At 36.2% G+C, this 22,441-nt stretch overlaps 1 protein-coding gene across 6 annotated transcripts in view; it reads right to left on the bottom strand.

The window, feature by feature from the left end:
• WDSUB1 (WD repeat, sterile alpha motif and U-box domain containing 1) overlaps nt 1-22,441 on the bottom strand; it is a 65,488-nt gene that overhangs the window by 21,116 nt on the left and 21,931 nt on the right. For 4 of the 6 annotated variants that reach the window (XM_060409880.1, XM_060409879.1, XM_012136406.5 and 1 more), the window contains 5 exons: nt 15,970-16,003; nt 14,630-14,670; nt 14,443-14,549; nt 13,312-13,488; nt 10,069-10,209 (listed from right to left, as the gene is read on the bottom strand). In XM_060409880.1, the coding sequence (XP_060265863.1) occupies nt 10,069-10,209; nt 13,312-13,488; nt 14,443-14,549; nt 14,630-14,670; nt 15,970-16,003 (500 nt within the window). Of the gene's footprint in view, nt 1-8,961; nt 9,036-10,068; nt 10,210-13,311; nt 13,489-14,442; nt 14,550-14,629; nt 14,671-15,969; nt 16,004-22,441 lie in introns of all 6 variants that reach the window. The other 2 variants (XM_060409881.1, XM_060409882.1) reach the window with 1 other exon arrangement.

Genomic DNA, 22,441 nt, shown 5'->3' with positions numbered 1-22,441 from the left:
ACCTGTCATGTAGAAAAAAGCATTGCCTCCCTAGCAATACAGAGTAGGTTTCAAACAACTATTAAATTTACAAAAATAAATGAGTTCTAAAACTCAGTGATCACAAAGCCAGAAAAACAGGTACCCTTAAGTACATTTCTGGTAGTACTCTAAAATTTGTTTCCTAGGAAACAATCTAGTAACAAATCTGACAAGAACTATTAAAACTGTTCTTTTTAATGATTGTAAGATATTCTCTGACAGGTTAACTCTGCTTTGAGGCATACATGCCATGAAAACACCACTAAATAACTGGTTACACGATGAAAGGACTACCAAGACAGCTGTGCTGTGCTTAGTTGTTTAGTCGCGTCAGACGCTTTGTGACCCCACAGACTGTAGCGCGCCAGGCTCCTCTGTCCATGCACATTCACCAGGCAATACTGGAGCAGGTTGCCATCCCCTTCTCCAGAGGTTCTTCCCAACCCAGGGATCGAACCCAGGTCTCCCACACTGCAGGAGGATTCTTTATCATCTGAGCCAACTGGGAAGCCCAAGCAGTGCATGGCTATTCACAATATAAAGCTTCTTAAACATATACATACACCAAATAGCAGAAGAGTTAAATTGTAGCACTAAGTCATAATGGAATAAAGTTATTAAAAATGAAAATTATGTAGACTAAGTCAATATTCAGAATAGTCAAAAATGAAAGCACAACTTAATACAGATCTGCTGATTATAATTACATAAAGTATGTATGTCTATGTTTATTGACAAAGACTAGGAAACCATGCAGAAAGATGTAACTTCATGATCTCTAAATTCTTATTTCTGTAAAGGTTTTTAAATTCATGATAGCCAAATAACAGATCTCAAGAATCTCTCTCAGAAAACAATATTTTGATGTTACATTCCAGTGACAAAATACATATTTCACAAGTTTCAGTTAAGTTTGTAAAATGTATTCCTTTTTCTCTAATCTTATCCAAACCCACCTTATCCAATTTTATTCATTAAGAAATATATAATGTTTGCAAGGAGCCCTGGGATGAGAGACACCCAGGTGTCCCAGTGCAAAGGTTTCTCCCTTCAGACTCATCTGTAACGACTTGGCTCCCAACACCTATAACGCAATCTCTAATGCTCTAGGGACTCATTAATCCCCTCTAGTCAGGGTCACAGAGTAATGGCACCTCACCCTAAAGGTTTAAACAGGCACTTCCTTCAAGATGCCCGAGTAGGAGGATGCAGAGTTTGCATCTCGTCACAACTAGGGCACCTACAAGGTGCTGGTGGGGGACTTCGAACACCTAAGGAGATGGGCAGAATCCCTGAGTAACCAGGGTCTTGGCTCTCAGGCCAGGGTTGGGCCTGAGCTCTTGTGGCAGGAGCACCAAATTCAAACCACTGTACTAACAGAGAACTTCAGACCCCAGAGAATATTAATCAGCAAGAGATCCCCCAGAGGCCCTCATCTTGGTACCAAGACCTGGTTCCACCCAACTGCCTGCAAACTCCAGTGCTGGATACCTTAGGCCAAACAATGAGCAAGACAGAAATACAGACCACACCCCCATCAAAAAAAAAAAAAAACAAACAGAGACATCCAAAAATATGGTACAGATGAAGGAGCAAGGTAATAACCAAAGACCAAATTAATGAAGAGGAAATAGACAACCTACCTGAAAAGGAATTCAGAGTACTGATAGTAAAGATGATCCAAAATCTCAGAAATAGAAAGGGGGCATGGATCAAAAAAACAGAGATGTTTAACAAGGACCTAGAAGAACTAAAGGACAGACAGACAGTGCTGAACAACACAATAACTGAAATGAAAAACATGCCAGAACAAATAGAGTAACCAAAGCAGAACAAATGAGTGAGCCTGAAGATAGAATGATGGTAATAACTACTGAGGAGCAGAATAAAGAAAAAGAATGAAATGAGGACAGTCTCAGAGGCCTCTGGGACAACATTAAAATGCACTAACATTTGTTTCATAGGGGTCTCAGAAGAAAAAGAGAAAGATGAAAGGTCTGAGAAAATATTTGAAGGATTATAGTAAAAAACTTAGCTAACATGGGAAAGGAAATAGTCACTCAAGTGCAGGAAGCACAGTTTCCCACACAGGAAAAACCCAAGGAGAAACACACAGAGACATAGTAATCAAACTAACAAAAATTACATTCAAAGAAAAAATATTAAAAGCAGCAAGGAAAAAGCAACCAACAACATACAAGGGAATCCCCATAAGGTTATCAGCTGATTTTTCACCAGAAACTCTAGGTCAGAATACTCTGTGAGAAGTCATGAAAGGGAAGACCAACAATCAAGAATACTCTACCCAGAATGGAACAGAGAAATCACAAGTTTTACAGACAAACAAAAGCTAGGAGAATTCAGCACCATCAACCAGCTTTAAAACAAATGCCAAATGAACTTCTCTATTTGCAAAACAAGAAAAAGACCTACAAAAATAAACCCAAAACAATTAAGAAAATGGTAATAGGAACATACATATCAATCATTACCTTAAATGGATCTGGATTACATGCTCCAACCAAAAGATACAAAATGGTTGAATGGATACAAAAACAAGACCCTTATATATGCTGTCTACAAGAGGCCCACTTCAGATCTAGGGACACATATAGATTGGAAGTGAGGTGATGGAAACAGATATTACATGCAAATAGAAATCAAAATAAAGCTAGAGTAGAAATACTCATATCAGAAAAAACAGACTTTAAAGACTGCTAAAAGAAGGAAGGATACTACATAATGATCAAGGGATCAATCCAAGAAGACAATATAACCATTTTAAATATTATGCACCCAACACAGGAGCAGCTCAAAACAAAAGGCAAATGTTAACAGCCATAAAAGGGGAAATTAACAGTAACTCAGTAATAGTGGTGTACTTTAATACTCCACTTTCACCAATGGAGAGATCATCCAGACAGAAAATTAATATGGAAAAACAAGCCTTAAATGAAACATTAGATCAGATAGACATAATTGTTATTTATAGGACATTACATCCAAAACCAGCAGAATACACTTTCTTCTCAAGTGCACATGGAACATTCTCCAGGATAGATCACACCTTGGGTTACAAATGAAGCCTTAGTAAACTTAAGAAAATTGGAATTACATCAAGCATCTTTTTTTTTACCACAACACTACGAGATTGGAAATCAATTACAGGAAAAATAAAAAAAAAAAACTACGAAATACACAAGCACGTTTGTTTAGTACTAAATATTCAAAAAGTCGGAGAAGAAATCAAAGAGGAAATTTTAAAAAATAGATAGCAACAAATGACAACATAAACACAACTATCTAAAACCTATGGGACATAGCATGAGCATTTCAAAGAGGGAAGTTTATAGCAATTCACTATCACCTCAGTTCAGTTGCTCAGTCGTGTCCGACTCTTTGTGACCCCATGAACTGCAGCACGCCAGGCCTCCCTGTCCAACACAAACTCCCGGAGTTCACCCAAACTCATGTCCATTGAGTCAGTGATACCATCCAACCATCTCATCCTCTGTCGTCCCCTTCTCCTCCTGCCCTCAATCCCTCCCAGCATCTGGGTCTTTTCAAATGAGTCAGCTCTTCGCATCAGGTGGCCAAAGGATTGGAGTTTCAGCTTCAACATCAGTCCTTCCAATGAATATTCAGGACTGATCTCCTTTAGGATGGACTGGTTGGATCTCCTTGCAGTCCAAGGGACTCTCAAGAGTCTTTTCCAACACCACAGTTCAAACGCATCAATTCTTCGGCACTCAGCTTTCTTCCCAGTCCAACTCTCACATCCATACATGACCACAGGAAAACCATAGCCTTGACTAGACAGACCATTGTTGGCAAAGTAATGTCTCTGCTTTTTAATATGTTGTCTAGGTTGCTCATAACTTTCCTTCCAAGGAGTAAGCATCTTTCAATTTCATGGCTGCAATCACCATCTGCAGTGATTTTGGAGCCCCCCAAAATAAAGTCTCTCACTGTTTCCCCATCTATTTGCCATGAAGTGATGGAACCAGATGCCATGATCTTTGTTTTCTGAATGTTGAGCTTTAAGCCAACTTTTTCACTCTCCTCTTTCACTTTCATCAAGAGGCTCTAGTTCTTCACTTTCTGCCATAAGGGTGGTGTCATCTGCATATCTGAGGTTATTGATATTTCTCCCAGCAATCTTGATTCCAGCTTGCACTTCATCCAGTCCAGCGTTTCTCATGATGTACTCTGCATATAAGTTAAATAAGCAGGGTGACAATATACAGCCTTGACATACTCCTTTCCCAATTTGGAACCAGTCTGTTGTTCCATGTCCAGATCTGACTGTTGCTTCCTGACCTGCATATAGGTTTCTCAAGAGGCAAGTCAGGTGGTCTGATATTCCCATCTCTTTCAGACTTTTCCACAGTTTATTGTGATCCACACAGTCAAAGGCTTTGGCATAGTCAATAAAGCAGAAATAGATGTTTTTCTGGAACTCTCTTGCTTTTTTGATGATCCAGGGAATGTTGGAAATTTTATCTCTGGTTCCTCTGCCTTTTCTAAAACCATCTTGAACATCAAGTTTTTGAACAACTTCTCAAGCGCACATGTAACATTCTCCAGGATAGATCACATCTTGGGTCACAAATGAAGCCTCATTAAACTTAAGAAAACTGGAATTATATCAAGCATCTTTTTTTACCACAACACTATGAGATTGGAAATCAATTACAGGAAAAATTTTAAAAAACTACAAAAAACACAAACACGTTTGTTTAGTACTAAATACTCAAAAAGTCAGAGAAGAAATCAAAGAGGAAATTTATGAAATAGATAGCAACAAATGACAACATAAACACAACCAACTATCACCTCAAGTACAAGAGAAATCTATAAACAATCTAATCTTACATGTAAAACAACTAGAGAAAGAAGACTCCACAACTAGAGAAGAACTACACAACTAGATCAGAGAAGAAAAAATGAATCAGAAACGAAGACAATAGCAGCAAAGATCAAAAAAACTAAAGCTGATTTTTGGAGAAGATTAAATTGATAAACCTTTAGCCAAACTCATCAAGAAAAAAGGAAGAAGATTCAAATCAATAATATTAAATATGAAAAAGGAGAAGTTACAACTGATGCTACAAAAATACAAAGGATCATTAAGAGACTACTACAAGCAACTGCAAGCAAATAATATGGACAACCCAGAAGAAATGGACAAATTCTTAGAAAGGTATAACCCACCAAGACTGAACCATGAAGAAACAGAAAATATCAATGGACTAATCACAAGTAATAACATTGAAGCCATAATTAAAAATCCTCCAACAAACAAAAGTCCAGGACCAGATGGCGTCATAGGTGAATTCTATCCAATTTTTGAGAGACCAGTTAGCACCTATTCTCAAAAACTTTCAAAAAATTGCAGAGGGAGGAATACTCTCAAACTTGTTCTATGAGGCCACCATCCTCTGATACCAAAATTAAACAAAGATATCAAAAAGAAAATCACAGACCAATAACACTGATGAACACAGATACACAAATCCTCAAAAAATACTCGCAAACAGAATCCAGTAACACGTAAAAAGGATCATACACTATGATCAAGTTTAAGTTTATCCCAAGGATGCAAGGATTCGTCAATATACACAAATCAATGTGATACACCATATTACCAATTGAAAGATAAAAATCATATAATAATCCCAAAAAATGCAGAAGAAGCTTTTGACAGATTTCATCACCCATTTATGAAAAAAAAAACTTCAGAAAATTTGGTATGGAAGGAACCTACCTCAACACAATAAAGGCCGTATAAAACAAACCCACAACAAATATTATTCTCAATGGTAAAAAACTGAAAGTACTTCCTCTAAGGCCTAATAAGACAAGGGTGTGCATTCTCACCACTATTATTCAACGTAGTTTGGAAGTCCTAGCCATAGCAATCAAAGAAGAAAAAGAAATGAAAGGAATCCAGATTGAAAAAGAAGTAAAGCTGTCACTGTCTGCAGACAACAGGATACTATACATAGAAAACCCTGAAGATAACATCTGAAAATTACTAGAGCTATTCAGTGAATTTAGTAAAGTCACAGAATACAAAATCAATACACAGATATCCCTTGAATTCCTACAAACTAACAACAAAAAAAATAAGAAAGAGAAATTAAGGAAACAATCCCACTTACCACTGCAACAAAAAGAATAAAATACCTAAGAATAAACCTACCTATGGAGACAAAAGCCTGTATGCAGAAAACTGTAAGACACTGATGAAAGAAATCAAAGACGACACAGAGAGAGATAATATGTTCTTGGAGCAAAAGAATCAATATTGTAAAAATGACTAGACTCCCCTATATAATCTGCAGATTTAATGCAATCCTCATCACATTACTAAGGGCAGTTTTCACAGAACCAGTACAAAAATTTTTAATATTTGTATGGAAATAAACAGATGCTGATAAGCCAAAGCAATCTTGAGAAAGAAAAATGGAGCTGGAGGAATCAACCTTTCTGGCTTCAGACTATACACAATTAAATGAAGTAGGGATAGGTAACCTTCCAGAAAAAGAATTTTGAATAATGATAGTGAAGATGCTCCAGGATCTCGGGAAAACAATGGAGAAGATACAAGAAATGTTTATCAAAATCTAGAAAAACTAAAGAACAAACAGAGATGAATAATACACTAGAAGGAATCAGTAACAGAGTAACTGAGGCAGAAGGAGGAGAAAGAGAGAAAGGACCTGAGATAATATTTGATGACATAGCTGAAAAATTCCTGAACACTGGAAAGGAAGTAGTCAACCAAGTCCAGGAGCACAGAGAATCCCAGGCAGAAAAAAACCCGAGGAGGAACACACCGAGACACACAGTAATCAAACTGACAAAAATTAAAGACAAAGATAAAGTATTAAAAACAATAAGGAGGGAAAATGACAAATAACATACAAGGGAACTCCCAACGGGCTATCTGCTGATTTCTCAACAAAATCTCTACAAGCCAGAAGGGAATGGCACGATATATTTAAAGTGATGAAAGGGAAGAACCTACAACCAAGAATATTCTACCCAGCAATACTTGCATTCAGATTTGATGGAGAAATCAAAGACAGACGGCCAACAAACCCAGCAAAAGACACTCAGCATCACTAGTTGTTAGAGAAATGCAGATCAAAACTACAATGATTAATCACTGGTCAGAATGGCCATCATCATAAAATCTACAAACAATAAATGCTGAAGAGGATGTGGATAAAAAGGAACCCTCTTGCACTGCTGGTGGAAATGTAAATTGATACAGCCACTATGGAAAACAGTTTGGAGGTTTCTTAAAAAACTGAAAATATAACTACCATATGACGCAATAATCCCACTACTGCACATATACCCTGAGGAAATCATAATTCAAAAAGACTTATGTACCCCAATGTTCACTGTAGGACTATTTACGATAACCAGGAGACGGACGCAATCTAAATGTTCACTGACACATGAATTGATAAATATGTGATATACACACACACACACAGTATTACTCAGCTATAAAAATGAATGAAATTGGGTCATTTGTAGAGATACGGATGGACCTGGAGTATGCCATACAGAGTGAAGTAAGTCAGAAAGGAAAATATCATATATTAATGCATATATATGAAATCTAGGAAAAGTGTACATAGATGAACAGAGCCCTAAATGGAGACAATGGCTATGTTGACATGGGGGGAAGTGGAGGGTGAGACAAACTGGGAAAGTGGTGTGGACATATATACACTACCATGTGTAAAACAGATAGCTATTGAGAAGTTACAGGGAGCATAGGGAAAGATGACCTAGAGAGAGGGGAGGGTCTGGGAGGGAGGTTCGGGAGGGAGCTGATACATGTGAACATATAGCTGACTCACTTTGTTGTACAGCAGAAACCAACACAACAGTGTAAAGCAATTATACTCCAATAAAATAAACTGAAAAAAAAAAGGACAACCTATGAAACAGAAGTAAACTTCTATAAATCATATACCTGATAAGGGATTAATATCCAGAATATGCAAAGAACTGCTACAAGTCAACAATAAAAAAATCAAATAACCCATTTAAAATATGTCCAAAGGAACTGAAAATACATTTCTCCAAAAATGATATACCAGTGCCATTAAACATGTGACAAGATACTTAACATCTTTTTAATTTTAAGAAATTCAAATAAAAACCACAAGGAGACACCGTGAATATAAATATTCACAATCAAAACAACAGAAAATAACAAGTGTTGATAAGGATATGGAGAAATCTGAACTCTTGTGGAAAGTTTGGTGAGATTGTAAAATTGTAAAATGGTGTAACTGGTATGGAAAACATTATGGAGGTTCCTCAAAAAAAAATCACAAACAGAACTATTGTATGAGATAGCCATCTCACTTCTTGGTATATATCCAAAAGAACTGAATGCAGGGTCTCAAAGAGACATCTGCACCCTCATATTTAAAACAGCACTATTCACATAGCCAGGAAGTGAAAGCAACCCTAATCTCCATCAGTGGATAAATGAATAAACAAAATGTGGTATACACACACCATGAATATAATTTAGTCTTCAAAAAGGAAATCCCACAACATGGATAAATTTTGAAGTTATTATGTTAAGCCAGTCACAAAAAGATAAATGTATGATTCAACTTTATCTGCGTTCTCTAAAGTAGAGATTCTCTGATTCATAGAATCAGAATGTAGAACAGTAGTTACCAGAAGCTGGTTGCTGCTGCTGCTAAGTCACTTCAGTCATGTCCGACTCTGTGTGACCCCAGAGACGGCAGCCCACCAGGCTCCCCCATCCCTGGGATTCTCCAGGCAAGATCACTGGAGTGGGTTGCCATTTCCTTCTCCAATACATGAAAGTGAAAAGTGAAAGTGAAGTCACTCAGTTGTGTCAGACTCCTAACAACCCCATGGACTGCAGCCTACCAGGCTCCTCCATCCATGGGATTTGCCAGGCAAGAGTACTGGAGTGAGATGCCGTTGCCTTCTCCGACCAAAGACTGGAGAGAGAGGGAAAAGGGGAGTTGTTTACATGGGCACAGAGTTTCAGTTTTATAAGATGACAAGTATTGGCGATCTATTTCTGTTTCACAATAATGTGAATACACTTTACACTACTGAACTGTATCCTTAAATATGATTAAGATCATAAATTTTATGTTAGGTGACTGTTTTTATAAAAAAAGTTAAAAAAAAAAAAAGACATTAATTGCACCACTATTTACAACATCCAGGATGTGGAAGCAGTCTGAATCTCCAATGACACATGAATGGATCAAGAAGTTATCCTATGTGTGTGTGTGTACACACACACAGGAATATTATTCAGCCAGAAAAATGAATGAAATTGGGTTATTTGCAGAGCAGCAGATGTCAGCACTCTGTTGTACAGAGTGAAGTAAGTCAAAAAGAGAAAAACAAGTATCGAATATTAATGCATATATGTGGAATCCAGGAAAAAATACTACAGATAAACTATTTGCAGGGCAGGAAAAGAGAAGCAGATAAAGAGAATCGGCGTGTGGACACAGTGGGGAGAAGGGGACAGCGGGATGGACTGAGAGATCAGGACTGACACACACACACACACACACACACGCACACACGCACACTATCAAGAAACTGCTGTGTAGCACAGGGAGCTCAGCTTGGTGCCTGTGATGACCTAGAGGGGTAGGATTGGAGAGTGGTGAAAGGAGGTTCAAGAGGGAGGGGATATATGTAATTGCATACATATAGCTGATTCACTTTGTTGTACAGCAGAAACTAACAACATTGTAAAGCAATTACACTCCAATTAAAAAAAAAGAAATACACAGTGTTCAACAGTTCACCTCAGATCTAAGGAATTTTTAAAAAGAATAAAACAGCTACTTGTTTTTATTAAATAAAACAACTATTAGTCTCACTACTTGTGAGAAATGTAACAATAATTTTGAAAATTTTCCACATGTAAACAAACTTCTGTGGTCCCCCCTGTTTACTCATTTAGGATGTAATACACCCTGAAACTTAGAATAGCATCATACATACCTGATGCGATGACAGGATCTTTCATAAGCTCCCTAGTTATTGGACATATAAATTCATCAGGAATTTCAGAAGAAAGGGTTTTCACCTTTGTCCTCAGTTCTTCAATTTTCCTTAGAACTTTACTACGCAGCCCTAGTGATTCTGAAAAGAAATTATTCTATTAGGGCTGGAGATCTATCTATAAGTTTTATGCAAGTCTTCAGGAGAGTAAAATTTTATCTACTATAACCAAAAATCTTCAGAAATACTGTTTTACCACATGGAAACTTTTCTTTACAAATTCTTTAATGAATCTTTGTAGTGCAGAATAAAGTGTGATTAAAACAACTCATCAATAGAAAGATTATTCTAAGTAACTTTAGATTCTGAAAGCTCCTCAAGAATTTCAGATTACCCAAACACTAATATACTACATAAAATTAGAAAAGCCTATTATATGTTAATTTAGAGAACAGTCTCCTAAAAATCATTTATAAAGATGTTCAGTTTAATATAAAAATACATCTTATATTTTTAAACGTTACAAAACTTGGTTTATTATCTGCTAATTCATATACAATGGGAATACCAGACCACCTGACCTGCCTCTTGAGAAATCTGTATGCAGGTCAGGAAGCAACAGTTAGAACTGGACATGGAATAACAGACTGGTTCCAAATAAGAAAAGGAGTATGTCAAGGCTGTATACTGTCACCCTGCTTATTTAACTTATATGCAGAGTACATCATGAGAAATGCTGGACTGGATGAAGCACAAGCTGGAATCAAGATTGCCGGGAGAAATATCAATAACCTCAGATATATAGATGATACCATCCTTACGACAGAAAGTGAAGAAGAACTAAAGAGCCTCTTGACGAAAGTGAAAGAGAGTGAAAAGTTGGCTTAAACTCAACATTCAGAAAACTAAGATCATGGCATCTGGTCCCATCACTTCATGGCAAATAGATGGGGAAATGAGACTGACTATTTTTTTGGGCTCCAAAGTCACTGCAGATGTTGACTGCAGCCATGAAATTAAAAGATGCTTATTCCTTGGAAGAAAAGTTATGACCAACCTAAACAGCATATTAAAAAGCAGAGACATTACTTTTCCAGCAAAGGTCCGTCTAGTCAAAGCTATGGTTTTTCCAGTAGTCATGTATGAATGTGAGAGCTGGACTATAAAGAAAGCTAAGCGCTGAAGAATTGATGCTTTTGAACTGTGGTGTTGGAGAAGACTCTTGAGAGTCCCTTGGACAGCAAGGCGATCCAACCAGTCCATCCTAAAGGAAATCAGTCCTGAATATTCATTGGAAGGACTGATGCTAAAGCTGAAACTCCATAACTCTGGCCACCTGATGTGAAGAACTGACTCATTTGAAACCAAGACCCTGATGCTGGGAAAGATTGAAGGCAGGAGGAGAAGGGGACGACAGAAGATGAGATGGTCAGATGGCATCACTGACTTGATGGATATAAGTCTGAGAAAATTCTAGGAGTTGGCAATGGACAGGAAGGCCTGGCGTGCTGCAGTCCATGGGGTTGCAAATAGTTGGACACAACTGAGTGACTGAGTGAACTGATACAAACCACAGTATCAAATAAAACTCATCTGTTTGTCCAAAACTGAACATGTAAGCTTCATTTATCTATAGTTTTAACTTTTATCTCCTTTCAAAAATTAATTTTTAGTTTCAGGAAGATAAATATAATCAAGTTTAGGAAGAGTAGTGTTATTTAGCTGTTTGTATTTTTATCAGCTGACAGTTCTATTTTAGGCAGAGGTTTTTTCTGGGAGGGGGCAGTGGGTAAATGGGTAGAAAAAAAGAACTACATTTCAGAATGCCTCATAGTTTTCATAAAAAGCCTATCAACTTTCTGATTGGAAGGTAATTCTCCATATAGTGTTTAAACACACTTTTACAGTATCTTTTATCTGGCAATCTTTTCAAGGATGTCTGCAAACTTCCTTGGAAGCTAATGTTTCCCTCCTAGTCAAAGGGCAGGTTTGTGTTCTAAGGCCTACAGAGATAACGTTTTCTTCTTGGACTGCTTTGCTGCTGCTCCTGCTAAGTTGCTTCAGTCGTGTCCGACTCTGCGACCCTAGAGACGGCAGCCTACCAGGCTCCCCCGTCCCTGGGATTCTCCAGGCAAGAACACTGGAGTGGGTTGCGACTGCCTTCTCCGAGAGCTACCATAAGACCCACCAATTCCACTTGAACAAGTTATATATTTTTGCTGTATTTGTATCTAGACTACATCAATTATCAAATACACAACATTTCCAGAACTAGAGGAGGGATAGGGAAGAGAGTATGGGAGCTGATGGCCTATTTGATTTGTCATCTTAAGAGTCAGAAGCTTTTTCAGAGTTAGAGCATATATAGTCAAATATTGCCCGTTACACACACCAAGGGTTTAGCTGGTAAGGGTCTTTTCTTTCTAAGCAAAGACATTTAATAACACTCACTCCCAGCCTCCAATTACAAAAGACTATGTCTTTTTCTGGTTAAGTTCTGTGGATATAAATCAGTAACATCCAAGAAAACTGAAAACAGATGCCCACATAAAACTTGTACATGAATGTTCAAAGTAGCATAATTTAAAAAACCTTAAAAACGAGAACAATCTAAATTCAATCAACTGATGAATGGATGAGTAAAAGTTGATAACTTATATAATGAAATATTATTCAGCTATAAAAATGAAGCACTAATATATACTACAACATTTATGAATCTTTGAGAACATGCTAAGCAAAGATGCCAGGCTCAGAAGGCCTTGACATTATATGAAATGTTAAGAACAGGCAAATCCTTAGAGACAAAAAGTAGATTACTGGTTGCCGGGAGCTAGAGAGAAAGGAAATAGGAATGACTGCTAATGGGCATGGGGTTTCTTTCTGAAGTGGTAAAATTGTTCTGGAATTAGACAGTTGTGATGGCTGTACAAATCTGTGAATAGTATACTAAGAGTCACTTATTACACTACTGTACACTTGTAAAAGGGTGAATTATATTGCAACTTAAAAAACACGTTTTAAAAATTAGTTACATGGTGGCTTTAATTACCTAAAAAATAGTATGTAACATTTCTTTTTTATAATCTACTAAAAACATACTCTCCTTTATACAAAAGCATATTCCAGAATAACTAATGTGCTAGAATAAGAATACTAAGAGGAAACCATTAATGCAATTAAAACCAATCTCATAGTAAATTATTAAAAGTTGTTTTTAAGACTTTTTTTCACTAGTCTTACCTATTTTCAAATCATCAGCTAGACTTTCTTTTGTAAGATTCAATAATTCTCTTCCATCAATGTTATTCATTTTGAAAATATCAACGAGGTCTTCTAAACCTTCAGTACAAAGCCAGTTTGAGACATCATCCTCTGACCAATTTTCAGTAAATTGCTTTGGTTGATCTGGGATCTTTGCTTAAAAAACAAAAGAACACTCATAAACAAAAAGGTAAGTGAAATAATAAGCAAAAGTACATCCTTTATAAAGATTCTCCTGCGTGTGTGCTAAATGGCTTCAGTCACGTCCAACTCTTTGTGACCCTATGGACTGTAGCCCTCGAGGCTCCTCTGTCCGAGGGACTCTCTGGGCAAGAATACTGGAGTGGATTGCCATGCCCTCCTCCAGGGAACCTTCCAGACCCAGGGATTGAACCCACATCTCTTTAAGTCTCCTGCACTGGCAGGTGGGTTCTTTACCCCAGCACCACCTGGGAAGCCCAACATAAAGATTCTCACTTTGTACTAAAAAGTAAACAAAATGTTCTTAAATCTGTGTTTTCTACTTTAACATCTAAAAAAAATTTTTTTTAATCAAACACTAAATATAATTAAAGCATTATTTAATTAAATGCTACTCTTTTGGAGCTTTTTTCACTCCAGAAAAAGTTTTTCATTATATAAAACTGGCATCAGCAGACAGAAGTATTATATTTAATCTGTCATCTGTATATCAGCACCACTAGTTAGCTAATTTTGACAGTGACAAAAATAAAACTTCTAAATTGTGTCAATGCTGCTTAATGAAACTAAAAATGAAACCACTGGGATAAAACAATCATTTCTACTTTGTCCTAGGCTATATTTATTAATATCTGAAAAATCAGTGCAGAGTATAAATAAAGAGCTTACAAAACTATGGGAGGTATGATGTAACTGAGTGTGCACTCAAAAGCATTTACCAACAGTTTTAACATAGACGACTGGGTTAACTTTAACACTGGGTTCTCTAAAATTACTTTTAAGCTATATTAACTTTGGAATATATGCTTTATATTGAAAAAAGCAACATGAATAATTTGTCAAAAAATTACTGAATTTCTGATTTTAATGGTGAATGGTGGTGTTGTTAAACATGATATCCTTACTAACCTTGGCAAAGTGTTTCCTTCTCAAATTGCCAGATCTTCACTGTTTTGTCCATTGAACCAGTAGCAAGTAAAAGGATATTGGGTGCAAAGGCACAAGTTGTGACATACCTAGTTAATAAAAACAACTATTATATATCCTTAGACCAGTTTTTAAATTACATTAATCCAAAGCAAGGTTAAGTTCAGACCTGGTGTGCTGAGTCAGGGTGTGAAGTATATTCTCAGTATTCTGAAAAAATAACAGAACAAACAGCTTTATATTTACTCAGGCAAGATTAAAGTTACTAACAAAGACTTGCTTGACCTGAATGGTTTATATATTCTATGTATTCCAATATTATTGAGTCATTAATATAAGCTGAAACTTATCCAATTAATAGATAACAGCATTTATGACTAATAATATCAAGTACTTATTTTATTCTTTCTCAATTATTGCTACTGCTGTCTGCTAAAAATTTTAGATTAATATAGTCCTGGCTGATTTGTCTTAACAGTAACTATGAAATAATTTGTATTTTTGTTATGGCATTTGACTTGTACCCACTGCAGACCAGTGAGTACAAATTAATCACTTCAATTCTGAGTGCACTTAGCTGGCCATCCAGTATCTAGATGTATTTAACTGAGACTCATATACATATTTTATGGAGGAAATTTAATGTTTTAGCTGTTTCTGTGAAAGTTTTTATGAAAACTTTCTGAGAAATAGTGAGGATCTACTTCACCTCATTTGAGTACTCTTTCCCGTTTCCTGCCAGAACTCTCAGTGATTGGAACTTCCATGAGCAGGACTAGCTTATTAGCTTCCTTACTTGCCACACACTCACTTTGATGATTCACATCTCTATTTCATTTGCTGGCATAGCTACAACCTAAATTTGACCACTGTAAGGGTCCACTCAACAGTGATTTCTCGCAGAGAATATTTTCACAGTATATTAAACATTCATTTTCTTCCACCCGGTCTTTAGTCACATGCATCTAACAAAAACTCCCATTTCTCCAAATCCATTATAACCTACTTCTCTTTATACTAGTCTCTAAACCCAGCTGCAACTCTAAAGCAGTGGGTCACTTTCAGCTTTCAGCTATGCCCTACCAAAACCCTCCAATATATAGTAACAAAATATTAGAAATGATACCTAGAAGTCTAATCTTACCCTCCAGTAAATAATCCTTTGTTGTTATGAAATCCTGGTGTAAGAGTTTAAGAATAACTGATTTAAAGTGATTTTTTGGATACTGATGCTCTTTAAATTGGTATTTTTTTCATCAGATTAAATATCTGTCTATCTAAAAACCATTATTGAAATATTTCAGGGCTTGACCCACAACCAATACCTTACTTACATAATACTATTTTAGCATTCCTGAAATGTACATATTATCTTTTTAGGCACCCTAAACAAAAATATATATATATATATATAAACATTTTCCTTATCCTCCCTAACTCAACTTGAAATTCAGCAGCCTAACAAGCAAACATAATTTACAAAGATCACACAAGATGTGAAGTACTTACAGTATCATACACTATAACTGACTTATCCACTGATCTTTAAGAGAAAAAAAAAAATAGGATCATGAGTGTAAAGTTCTACAAAAATGAAGTACAGTATTTGTATATTTAAATCATTTTAATAACTTTTAAGGCTGGAATTTTGATACGTACACATTCAGAACAGAGTCTATTTTTCATTGTATAAACATTTTAAAAAACTATATGCCACATACAAAATTTATCAGAAAGTTATATAAACTTTATTAAACACCAGCACATGTTATTTATACTATATAGCCCTAAACAGAGTAAGCATTTATAATGAATAAATAAGACAATTTCATATGATGTTAATAACTCAAAGGGAAAAACCACTACAAGGGAAACCTATCAGTTGCTGCTTGATTTTTATTCTGGATAGCGTTATTCTTTATTATTGATATGGCTGTGCCTTAATTACTAGTCAATATATATGTGACTCATTTTTTAAAACTGTAATTCTTAACTTTATTTAGACCCTACATGATTTCTTTCAATGAATAAAAATTAAAACAACTATCTGGGATTATTCTAGTGGTGAAAAAAATTATCATACAAAGAAAAATGCAATACTATAACAAATTACATAATCAAAAACAACAGATAAATGTGCTTGAGTGGTATTTTCCCCTCTTTGGATACAGTTGTTATGCCACCATATGTTGCAAAGTGAGAAAACATAACAAGTGTTACTGCTCTCTGTACAATCTTAACATTTTTATTATTATTAAAAGTAGCTGATTATAGTCTGACCACAGGAGTCACACCTATTATAAGGCTTAATATTTCTTTGAAAAGTCCTTATTTAGTAGTCTCTATAGCACTGGTAATGGATTTTGACAACAGAATCTTTGTCATAAGTTCAAAACAGAAATTAAGACTTTGTTCAAACATAAAATGAAACACAAGTGAGAAGCGTATAGATTCATTCTGGATGGTAAAAAACAGAATTAGAGCATTAAACGCTAAATCAAAAAACAGCCTAAAAACACTGAAAATATTAGCAGCTAATACACATAGCCAGACATAATTTATAGACACTCTTGTGTGCGTGTGAGCTAAGACACTTTAGCTGCATCCAGCTCTTTGAGACGTGATGGACCGTAGCTTGCCAGTCTCCTCTGTTCATGGGCTTCTCCAGCAAGAATACTGTAGTGGGTTGCCATTTCCTTCTCCACGGGATCTTGCTGAGCCAGGGATCAAACCTGTGTTTCTTACATTTCCTGCACTGGCAGGTAGGTTCTTTACCACTACTAGCATCACCTGGGAAGCCCCAAAGACACTATGTATCCTAAATTCTTCATGGTATAAGGTATTATCACTGGAATATCTAAAATTCTTAGGGAAAATTTTATTACTTCTTACCATCCTTAAACAGAAAGGAAATTCTACCTTCTGAGATTACCACTAGTGCAATTAAAACTAACTCATCCCAATGATGTATATCACTTGAGAAGCTAGATCATCAGTAAATGATCCTGTAGGCAACAGACAGACACACACAATAAAAATGAAACAGGTTCACTTGCTAATGAGGAACAAAAACGAATCTGAGAAGCAAAAGGCCAAGGATGAAGAACTCTTTGAGTCTACAGAATCTGAACAAGAAAAAGAGAGATTAGGGGCAGAGACCTGCAGACCCTTGGAGACTAAAAGAATTTTAAACTCACCTCCTATTCGGAAGAGGTGTAATGAAATTTGATAACTGATTAGATCTGGAGAGAAGATTACTATTATGGAAAAGTAGTTTTCAGTTTTTGAGATTTGGGTTTCAGAGGCAAACAAAATAATTATAACCACTATAAACAGACATAAAATACCTTGAAATTACTAAATATAAAACCTCAAAGTATTCCCTGAATAGAACCTGCACCAATATCAAATAAATGCTCTAAATATTTGGTGCCCCAGTTTATACATATCCTGCCTTTGCTACATAGAACTCTTTCAGTACTCACATTCCACCACAATCTGCCCTGTCATGTTGACCCCACTTTCTCCCTTATAAAGGATGTATTAGTTGCCAAGTCTTTTGTTACTCCTTTCCCACCATTTTATGGCACTCTAAAACTTCACCTCTGCTTACAGAAGAGTACAAGAGAAACTAAAGAACAAACAAACATATGAATCACTAAAAGCAATCAACAGCAGAAGAGCTGAGACAGAAGAAAGGATAAATAAGCTAGAGGACATAATGGTGGAAATCACTGTCACAGAACACAGAAAAAAGAATGAAAAGAAATGAAGACAGCCTAAGAGACCGCTGGGACAACACTAAAATGCACCACCATTTGAATTATAGGGGTCCCAGAAGGAGAAGAGAGAAAGAAAGGACATGAGGAATCATTTGCAGAGGTAATAGCTGAAAACTTCCTGAACATGGGAAAGGAAGTAGTCAACCAAGTCCAGGGAGGACAGAGAGCCCCAAGAAGGATAAACCCAAGGAGGAACACACCGAGATACACAGTAATAAAAGTGACAAAAATTAAAGAAAGAAAATATTAAAAGCAACAGGGAAAAAATGACAAGATACAAGGGAGCTCCCATCAAGCTATCAGCTGATTTCTCAACAGAAACTCTACAAACCAGAAAGGAATGGCATGATATGTTTAAAGTGAAGAGAGAGAAGAACCTACAACCAAGAATACTCTACCCAGCAAGATTCTCCTTCAGCTCCGATGGAGAAATCAAAAGCTTTCCAGACAAGCAAAAGTTAAGAGAATTCAGCACCACCAAATCAGCTTTACAACAAATGATAAAGGACTGTTTCTAGACAGGAAACACAAGAGAAGGAAAAGACCTACAGAAAGTAAACCCAAAACAATTAAGAAAATGGTAACAGGATCATACATATCAATAATTATCTAAAATGTAAGTGGATTAAATGCACCAAAAAAAACACAGACTGGCTGGGTGGATGAAAACATGTGCATATACGTACACTTTCCACTGATCCCCTGAATTGTATGTAATTATTTTATATAGTTAGGTTAATCATGTTCCCATTATGGCTTGCAACTGTACTTTTAACTTTTACCTGGCTATTGATTTGTGAAAACTGATAAAAATCTTTTACTATTGTGATTATGTAACTATTACTTAATACCGTTGTATCATGACTGGTCAACAGAAAAATAATAGACCTCTATCTCACCAAAGCTAGGATCTAATAGAAAAACCTGTAATCACTTTTTAAAATCCAGGTGCATACTAGAATTATCTTGAAATTTTTTTTAAAATACAAATGCTCAGGTATTGCTTTTCTCCAAAGCTTCAGATGTTTCTAATGAGCAGTCATGTTTAAAAGCAACTGGACTATATGATAATCTTTTATCTAGTCTGTTTCACTTTTTCTATTTCACAGTCAGTGCTGGGCTGCAGTCCATGGGGTCGCTAAGAGTCGGACACGACTGAAGCGACTAAGCAGCAGCAGCAGCAGCAGCTCTCATTTCATTTAGCTGATGTTCTTAATTTCTCCATCTCTTTTTTTTTCATGTTCTTTCTCAAGCCTTCAGCAAGTGTAGTAGAAAAGCTTTTGTATACATATATATAAATATGTATAATATAAATATTTTAGAAAACTTATGAATTTTTGCCTAACTAAAAATATTATGACATTCTGATTCCATTTGTCTAACTTAGTGTGAATAAAATGGTAGATTTCTAATTAAAAATAGATATGCAACAAAAATTTACTGTATAGTACAGGGAATTATAGTCAATATCTTGTAGTAACCTATGATGGAAAAAAATTTCAAAATATGTGTTTTGTATAACTGAATCACCTTGCTGTGAACCTGAAACACTGTAAGTCAACTATACTTCAATAAAATATATATATTTAAAAAAAGATTAGTATTCAAAATAGATGTCACAACATAAGAGTACACTTTGCTATTAAAGGGCTGCAAATCTGTTTCTGAGCTTCTTCAATAGCAATTCAAAAAAGGAAACACCATCTGTTATACAGTTTAAGATAGAAACACAAACCAAATGCTCGGGAGAGGGACGTCAGTTGTTTAGACTGACATCTACAGGAATTATTTCCCCCAAGGTCTTTATAGAGATGATTCCATGAAACATAATCCCCAACAACTCATCCTGAATGAACATGTTTCAAAGAGCTGTTTCATAATGTTCCTCAATATAGATCAACAGCTAAAACTTAACCCAGAAAAAGCTGAAGTCAGAAAATCAGGGGATAAACTAATGTTACGTGTTATACACATGCCCAATGCTCTGAATTACAAAAAATAATACATAAAAACAATTGGGAAAAGAGTATATCAAGGATGTATATTGTCACCCTGCTTATTTAACTTATATGCAAAGTGCATCATGCAAAATGCCAGCCTGGATGAATCACATGCTGGAATCAAGATTGCAGGGAGAAATATCAACAACCTCAGATATGCAAATGATACGACTCTAATGGCAAAAAGCAAAGAGAAACTAAACAGCCTCTGGATGAAAGTGAAAGAGTGAAAAAGTTGGCTTAAAACTCAACATTCAAAAAACTAAGGTCATGGCATCCAGTCCCATCATTACATGGAAAATGGATGGGGAAACAAATGGAAACAGTGACTGATTTCATTTTCTTAGGCTCCAGTATCACTGCAAATGGTGACTGCAGCCATGAAATTTAAAAAACGCTTGCTCCTTGGAAGTAAAGTTATGACAAACTAAACAGTATATTAAAAAAGCAGACACATCACTTTGCCAACAAAGTTCCACACAGTCAAAGCTATGGTTTTCCAGTAGTCATGTATAGATTTAACAGTCGGACAATAAAGAAGGCTGAGCACCAAAGAATTGATGCTTTCAAACTGTGGTGCTGGAGAAGACTCTTGAGAGCCCCTTGGACAGCAAGGAGATCAAACCAGTCTACCCAAAAGGAAATCAACCTTGAATATTCATTGGAAGGACTGATATCAAAGCTGAAGCTCCAACACTGTGGACACCTGCTGTAAAGAGCCAACTCGCTGGATAAGTCCCTGATGCTGGGAAAAAATTAAGGGCAGGAGGAAAAGGGGGCAACAGAGGATGAGATGGTTGGATGGCATCATTGACACAATGGACATGAATTTGAGCAAGCTCCAGGAGGCAGTGAAGGACAGGGAAGCCTAGCGAGCTGCATTCCCTGGGGTCACAAAGAGTCAGACATGACTTAGAGACTGAACAACAATATCATTGGAATATATATTTAATATACCTAGACTGAGCAATTATTGTGCCCCAAATATAAGTAATAAACGCTTTGCCTGCATTTTCTTAGTTAAGCTTCATAACAATCTTATGAGGAAAGCATTCTGATTTTCCCGATTTTATAATTTAGAAAAATGAAGCTGAGAGAAGATATGGGACTAGACTTGTTCAAGGTTGCACTGCTAGTACATGGCAGGGCTGGGATTAAAACTTAGTACCCATGTTTCTGGATTTTACGCTTCTAGACCATCTCCTATGAATGTATTAAAATTAAAACTGATCCATACTGAGTACACATCTTGACAGTTTTAGCCTAAAAATGTATAAAAAATAGATAGCATAGTTATTCAGATTTCACTAGTTTTCGTAAGACATCTCTTTTTCAAGTCATGTAATATCTGATAACCCTCATGATAAACTAGCATGGGCTCTGTCCAGCTAACTAACTTGTTCAACAGTTTTGTTAACAATATTGTAGAGAGTACAGAGAAATAACTGACAATTTGAGTTTTGGAAAGGTGACCTTAAGCCTTCTCACGATAGTCATTGTTGAGTGAGAGAGAGTGGTTGTTCAGTTACTACTAATTTATGACAATAAAACTCTGTTCTCTACGTTTATAAAAGAAAAAAACATAAATAAGCATCTTGTTGAGAAGAGGGGAACATTTACTTCCCACTCTTTCAGGAATAAGATTTCTGGTCTGTATTCTCCCTTCTTTGCTTAGCAGAAAAGGAATGACATGTGACTGTAAAGTCTGGGGAAGACACTGGGCCATGTGGCTCAGCCTCTCCTGGATTTTCTTTTTTTCTGATCTGCCCTTGCAGGGAAAGTATGAAGTGGTACATTCCACTCAAGAGCAGGTAAGCAAGTTGACTTCAGTTCTACAGTCCTATTATCTAGTGTGTCTACCCAGTATTTCTCTCCTTATTAGTTTTCCACTCAAGAAGAAAAAAGGGTGTTCTTTTTGAACTCAACTTTTAATAATGATGGCCATTCTCAAACTGATTTCCAAAGAATTCTAACTACTAGAACAGAGAATTTTTGGAAAGAGGCAGCCTCCATTTGGATTACAAAGACAGACTCTTCCTGCTGGAACAGAAGCTAATTCATAAAATATCAATTTTATCTGGCTGGATCAAGAGAAGTAAGCAGGAAACAAAATACAAATTCTGCTAAGGGGCTAGAGGAAAATGAACAGAGGAGACATGTGGAGGAAGATGGAGAGAAAAAGTTCCTACACATTTTACT

The sequence above is a fragment of the Ovis aries genome, chromosome 2, assembly GCF_016772045.2.
Source record: "Ovis aries strain OAR_USU_Benz2616 breed Rambouillet chromosome 2, ARS-UI_Ramb_v3.0, whole genome shotgun sequence".
Taxonomy (NCBI): domain Eukaryota; kingdom Metazoa; phylum Chordata; class Mammalia; order Artiodactyla; family Bovidae; genus Ovis; species Ovis aries.
The sequence above is the reverse complement of the archived record's forward strand: the minus strand, read 5'-3'. Positions and strand labels throughout refer to the sequence as shown.